The sequence below is a fragment of the Antrostomus carolinensis genome, unplaced genomic scaffold (assembly GCF_000700745.2).
Source record: "Antrostomus carolinensis isolate BGI_N321 unplaced genomic scaffold, ASM70074v2 scaffold41019, whole genome shotgun sequence".
Classification (NCBI taxonomy): Eukaryota; Metazoa; Chordata; class Aves; order Caprimulgiformes; family Caprimulgidae; genus Antrostomus; species Antrostomus carolinensis.
This window is the reverse complement of record NW_010341313.1, coordinates 1-7,181: the sequence shown is the minus strand read 5'-3', so window position 1 is coordinate 7,181 and position 7,181 is coordinate 1. Positions and strand designations below refer to the sequence as shown.

Sequence of the window (7,181 nt, the reverse complement as noted above, 5' to 3'; positions counted from 1 at the left end):
TGGGCTACCTAGGGAAGTGGTTGAGTCACCATCCCTAGAGGTATTGAAAAGACGGGTCGATTAGGTGCTCAGAGATACAGTTTAGTAGTAGACAAGTACGGTTGGACTCAATGATCTCAAAGGTCTTTTCCACCCAAATGATTCTGTGATTCTATGAAAAGCACCCACTTCAAACCTGAGGTATGAATCTCAATAACAGAAGTTAAGACATACTTGGGCAAAGCTACTATTTGTTTGTTAAGACAGTGTCTCAGATTTTAATAGAACGGAATATTCAAGCTAAAAATCTGTAAATACAGAAAATAATTCAGGACGTTCTTATGGTGCGGGATGATCTAACAGCAGAACCAAGAAGTGGTGGGTTTGCTTTACTCTGTTCCTATACATATACATTCTGACACATCTTCCATGAGCAACACCAATGGTTTAAAAATGTACAGCACAGAGCTTGCATCTTTTCAGTCCTTGATCCAGTGAGAATAGTTTCAGTGCACAAGGCTTGAAAGAGTGGTCCAAAATTGAGTGCAGCGTTGTTCACATTAAATTTTTGAGTTTATCATGGGTCTTCCCTCTCCCACATTAAGAGCAGGCCATATGCCCTTATTGCCCTTACATGCCTTTTTCGTCCTTTAAAGAAACTACTCACATGCTACACTCATCTGTGCAAGCCATTACCTTTGCTGTCACTGCCCCTGCAATAGTGACAACCCAAAACAGCAGCTGCTGTTATCACACTGAGTTGGCAGTGCTGCAGACCTCTAAGTGGTATTAAAGTGGTTTTTAGTGCTTGTAATAATGCTGACTGAAAGTACACATTACAAATGTGTAGGCATATAATCAAATATAATTTTGAGCAACCAGAAGCAGAGATCCAGGTGAGTTGGATTGATTTTACTCAGGGATCCAGGTGAGTTGGATTAATTGAAGGTTTTCTTACACTTTAGGTTTATGTACCAATGAAAAATAGTTTGGGAAATTAGTGCTGGCTGAAACTACTTGTGGAGCATTCTGTGGAGTTACTACAGTGATGCAAAAGGGAGGGAGAAGACAGGAGAGGAATTCAGTAAACTGACTGAAACATATGCATACCCCAGCTGTGCTGAAGTTTAGTTGTTGCAATTAATGGGAGTAGGTTTGACTCACCAAACACAGACATAGTTATTTTTATTTAAGTTCTTTCAGCTATTTATATATGATTCCAATATTATTGTGGAATACTTCTGCTCTTTTCAACAGAAGACAAAATGCCATGTGGATCACCTTCCTCTATTCCAAATGTTGTTCTTCGTCAGGAAGACCATGCCCAGTTTTCACATGGTGATGAAGTAATTTGTGGATGTAAACGAGGCTCTGGCAATTCTAAGGAAATGAAAATAAAATGTCTTAATGGGGAATGGAAGCCTTTACCTCTTTGTGCCGGTAATCTATTTCCATAATATTTCCATAATATTTCAGATATGGGTGTAACATAGTTCTATTCAAAATTTCAAGGACTTCAGCAATCAGTGTGTAGCCAGAGATAATATAGTTTTGTGCATCTCAACTAGTTTTTTTTTTATTTACTCCTCTTTTAAATGTGAACATGTCCTTCATTCTGGAAAGACTCTGCACCTACAATTTTGTAAGCACTCTGAGCATATTTGGGAAGGAAATGGACACTTGCACAGTGGGTAGAATCAAGTATGGGGGTATGTCTTTGGTATATAGTGACTTTTACCCATTTTCCAGTGTTCCTCCACAATAACAACCCTTCAGAAGCCTTGGGACATAGTTGCAATAAAGTAGTATGCCTGATGCATTAACTGCTTGTAGTTTTATGTCTCTGTATACTACTTTGCTTTTTTAAAATCCTACTGAGAATTAAAAATAATATTCATAGCCACACAGTGTGCCAGGCTTATCCCATCCTCACCATTTTTATGTTGATTAGTCCTTTTCTTATCTGATCAGTGGTTTTCTCTTTTTTCTCATCTTACCATGCTTTTCCTAAGAAAAAGAAAAAAAAATACATTGAAGTCAGTAATTAAGGTAAAAAGTGATAATGGACAGGAAGGAGTCTTGTCTGGATAAATTATTCTAGCACTTCACTTATCTTTAACAGAATATAGTTTATGATATATCCAATTCTTGGTTCCCCCTTTCTTCAGAAGTCATTTTATGTTCATCAGTGATTTGAGTGATTTGACACTATACCTTTATTTACAGTTATGTTGAGGATTGAATCTGGCACAAAACACAGTCTGCTTGGCTTTCACAAGTAGCTTATGTTCTGACTCTCAGAATCACCAGCCAAGGACACAAGGCCTGGCTATCTTAGACATGCTTCCACAGTAGATTAATACCTGACACATACTTGTTCTCAAGCAGTACTTCCTTTATGCTTCTGTTTCTACAAGCAAAAGAAGGTTTCTCTTGCTCCTCTTACTACTTTTTTATAGTTTTAGGGAACAAAAAAAAAATGCTCATTTTTTTATATTTTTTACTGCACTCAGCAAAAAGAATCCTGTCAACATAAAAATAATTGCTTTGTGAGTGGTAATAGTCTCTGCTTTAGATGGCAGGAACAAAAAATAATTCTGTTTCTGTAATCTAGGAATCTTAGGAGTTACTTCAAACTACAGTAAATGAAAAAACACTTTCACATGGACATGCATTAGGCAACTGCTGATCACCTCATCAGTGAATGCATATGTACATATTATCTGAACTACATCTATTTTTAGCTTGTTTTGTTGATTTTTTCCAGATCCATCTCCTCAGTGTGTACCTCCACTGACTGTTGAGCTTGTGGACAATGGTCGTCTTTCCAAGCCAAAAAAGGAGACTAGGTCCCATGGAGTTATACGTTATAGATGTAGATCAGGTGGCAGGACTGTTAAACAGGCAACTTGTGTGTCTGGAAAATGGTCACCAGAGATTGAATGTACAGGTCTGTTTTTAGATTTGCATACAATTTCTTCTTTTTATGTAGGAATGATAAATGCTCTTCATTAAGCTTCTTAGCATTGCCATGTTACTAGTCTGAAAACAGAAATGCTTACATGCTTATATATATGATTACTTGATTGTATGCTAAAGGATAGTAATGAATAATTACAGAAATTAAACAGTTAAGTAGGTTTAGAGACACACTGTTTTAGTGAGGCAGACTTAATAATCTCTACTCTGACAATTGGAACAGTTGTCACTTTCACTTCTGATGTGAGAAAAGATGCAATGGTAAATTTAAGCTCAGTTCTTCAAAAGGGCTCTACCATGGTACAAATGAGAGTAGCACATAGCTCAAGCTCCAACCAAAGTTCCTTTATTTCCTGTAAACATTCAAAACTTGTCTATTCCTGGTTTGTCTTGTTTTTTTCGTTCTATTTTGTTTTTCCAATTACTTCCTCGTGACATAACAAGAAAAAACCTGAGTTGGCCAACTCAAAAACACAGACCTAGAGCAGACTGCCCTTTTCTAAGACACACCAAATGTCAAATGCCTGCAGGGCTGCCTTAACATATAACAGAGCAGGATATTTCCTGTAGGAGGCATGATTGTAAAACAATCATTGCCTCATTGCCTGCTTTGATTATGCCAGATTCATGGGAATTGATGTATGGAAGAGGGAGAAGTACACAGAGCGGCAGTCACTCAAGGGAGCATTCCCTTTCAAAACCAAGTGTCCCTGCCTTCCCAGTTTTCTGAAACCGCTAGAAGCAACAAACCAAGCTCTTGAGATCTCCTCCTTTCTACTTCTACCTCTTTCTCTTATTTTTCCTTTCCTTTGGCAGGAGCAGCCCTTTGCTCCCTGGGTGAGAAAATTGAAGTTTATTTATTTGTTTCCTTGTATGATTCTCATTTAACTTTGTTATCAGTTAAGTCTGAAGAAAAAAACAACAACAAAACACAACAAGAACCCCCGAAGTTGGTCCAGTTTTCCTAAAGTGTTTCACCACAGAGAGGAGTGGGGAGAGCATACAGGAGTATGTAGCGGTGTGTAAGGGAAAGGAGGGACTGCAAGAAGCTCCATCTCAGATTGGTGTAGTCAACTGTCTGTGACTGTCTTTTCTATGAATCTTAAAGCATATGAGCATCTGAAGGCAGCTCTGGTGTTTCTGAAGCAGAACAAAATGATCATGGTATTACTTAAAGCTTGATATAGCTACTGAAGAATTATCACCAGTGTTTTCTTGTTTGTTACTGTTTTAATCTGTGATGAACTGTTACATTTTATCTTATGTTCTGTTCTAACATGAGTATGTGTCCTTAGCTGAGGAGAGTACATGCCCACCTCCACCTCAGGTGCCTGGTGCTCAAGAGATAACAATTGGAAGAAATTACAAGAATGGGAGTAAAATAACTTTTTCATGTTTGGAGAGTTTCCAGCTCATCGGTGCGAATGAAATAACATGTATAGAAGGGAAATGGCAATCACCACCTTACTGTGTGGGTCAGTAGTGGATTATTTCTTTCTATTTGCTTTATTATGAGTTTCTGTGTTACATATTTGCAGCCATCATTAGCAGAAGGATATTATTTATGTTAAGATTATCATGAAAAAGTAACTGCAGAAAAGCAATAGAACGTTAGTTCCTAAAGAAAATGCAGTTAACCAACTGCTGGACAGTAAGTCTTTTTATTTACACAGACTTATCTAAGATGGCATATAAAAATTTCAGGTAGTCCCTCAAGAGCTGTGTGTTCATTTGTTTATTTAGTATATTGCAGAATGGAGTCTCAGTTTTGACTAGGGACCTTTAATATTATCCTGGTTAAAAAAACAAAAAAACCCCACCCAGTATTATTTATTATTTAGTTTTAGTAGGAACAATATTTGGGGTTTTTCATTTTTATTCTTTCTTGATTTTTCTCCTTTTCTTTTTGTGGTTTCTTCCTGTATTAGGACTATTAATGATACGGCTTAACGCAGGCTTTCTATTGTAAGAAATGCTGAAGAATCTGTAATCCGATTGTTAAAGTATTACTGATGCAGGTGATTTCTTGTAAGCAGAAGTTCATTAAGAGATAGAATGAAGTGTTTTCAGAAATGAACAGGAGATAGATGAGAACAGGAAATATGAGGTGCCAGCTGGTGATTGACATGCACAACTGCCAACCACGTCTACATTTTTAAGCTTAAAAATTCCAGTGTGGTTTCTCCTCTTTTGCATTGCCTGTGTGTCTCCATTTCTGCTGGTAAGTGGCAGACATAGAGAAGAATAACCAAAAAAATGCTTGAACTGTTCATAAAACAGCTTTTACTGAAATAAAATTTCCAGTCCTGGTTACTGAACCGGAACTCTGACTGTAATTAGATCTTTTGTATTGTGGAATTCAGTGCAAACATATGCTTTCAACTTGATGTGTCGACTAATAAAACTTAATTTACTCATTAGCTAAGAATGCATATAAAGTATAATTTAAGTCCACCCACTCTACAGTAGTATAGGAGAAGAAAGCATTGGGACAGCCCTGGCTCAGGAGGGCTTCACGGAGATTTAATCCATTGCATGTATCAGGAAGTACACGATAATACTTTGTAAGTTCTGTTCTCTTTTTCATGGTGTCATCACAAACCCCCTCGGGACATTGATACAACTTTATTAATGGTGGAAAAATGTAATAGCTGACATTCTAGATACTCAATTTCAGTATCCCAAAGCATGATAATGTCTCTTCTATTTCTCTGCCTATGAAATTTTCCCTGTTCTTGATGCTAAGCTGTAAGTGTGTCTCCTTGATATGAACTGGAAAATGGCTTTAACTTGTTTCAAAGGAAAAGAAATAAACCCCATGTAGGAGGAAGAGGAGAGAGAAGTTTTGGTTTGTGTATCTTAGATATTTCTTCATCTTCATTTCATACCATTTAATTTATGTCTGGATGATTTTTTTTTTTTTCTTTTCAGTTTTAGACGACATATGTCATTGGAGTAGTGATTGTCTAGCATCATATTTTGTCTGTGTTTTTTGCATTTCATAGAAAGATCATGCTTGCCACCACAACCCATAGAATGTGCTGATGTTCCCAGGCTGGAAAATCAAAACTTCAAAAGTAAAAAAGAAGGGAAAACAATTTATCTGGCTGGTGCTAGATTTAAGTATGTTTCTCGTTCTGGATACATCTTAGATGGACCATCAGAGATAACTTGTTCCAAGGGAAACTGGACTTCAGCTCCTACATGCATGGGTAATAGCGAAAAACGCTTTTTCTGAAGTGCATTTAGCAATGGAAGTGAAAGAATTTTAAACTAGAGGTTGGCTAGTAAGAGCCGGTAACTCCATATTTTGCTGTGGAATCTTCTAATCCCTCATGGATATCTTCAGAGCAATTCTGATGCAAGACTGGCTTTTTGAATGCAGTTTAATTTTTGCATATTCCTTTGCATTTTGGCACTCTTTGATCAGTTTCTCTCTCTACCAGGTGAGTCCTTATATTCCAAGGACCTGTTTTGTATAGAACCCACTAGTGACTAGGAGTTAGTTTGGTGCTTCAGTGATGGAAACCACTTCTGTGTAGTAAGGGACAGAAGGCTTTATTAAAATTTTCTGGCATGGTTAGAAACAGGATCTAAGTATGTCAGTGACTAAAGTCCATGGGTATTTAGGGGAATGACTTATTTATGCTACCTTTTATTTAGAACCTGCTGTCAGTGGATGACTATAGTGATGTTGGAAAAAGCTCTCTAAAGCATCTCTTTCCAACTCTTTAGTGGAAACAGTACACTCATCCTATGAGTATCACATTAGCACAAGCATCAACTCTGTGTATCTTTTCAGAAATGCCGTGCGGAAGTATTCCAAAAGTTGCCAATACTCAAATTGAAGGCAGAAACAAGGAAATTTATGAGCCTGGTGAAACAATTCGCTACCAGTGTGATGCAGGGTTCCTGATTGTTGGTCCCCCAGAAATTATATGCAGAGAAGGAAATTGGACAGCACCTCCCTTCTGTGAAGGTATAGGTCCTACTTTGTCGTGGTCTATGATCCTTCTTAGTCTTTCGTGTTGTGAATTAAAATAACATCCACTCAGGCACGCAGGTGGGTCAGGCTGGTGTCTTGCTTTGAACAGGCTGCTACAGCACCTATTTTTCTAGCTCCTGAGAAGCAACAAGCAGGGTAGATGAGCAAAGAAATTTCCCCTGTGGGCTGGAGCTACAGGCTGAAACTTAGCCCATGGCTGAAATCAAGCAGAGAGAGG

General features: G+C 37.8%; 1 protein-coding gene across 1 annotated transcript in view; it reads left to right on the top strand.

The window, feature by feature from the left end:
- LOC104531542 (complement factor H) overlaps positions 1 to 6,937 on the top strand; it is a gene marked incomplete at both ends in the record, with an annotated part of 10,289 nt that extends 3,352 nt beyond the window's left edge. The window contains 5 exons of the mRNA XM_010176443.1: positions 1,237 to 1,419; positions 2,747 to 2,929; positions 4,254 to 4,433; positions 5,964 to 6,170; positions 6,761 to 6,937. Coding sequence (XP_010174745.1) covers positions 1,237 to 1,419; positions 2,747 to 2,929; positions 4,254 to 4,433; positions 5,964 to 6,170; positions 6,761 to 6,937 — 930 coding nt within the window. The remainder of the gene's footprint in view (positions 1 to 1,236; positions 1,420 to 2,746; positions 2,930 to 4,253; positions 4,434 to 5,963; positions 6,171 to 6,760) is intronic.
- Positions 6,938 to 7,181: the final 244 nt, after the last annotated feature.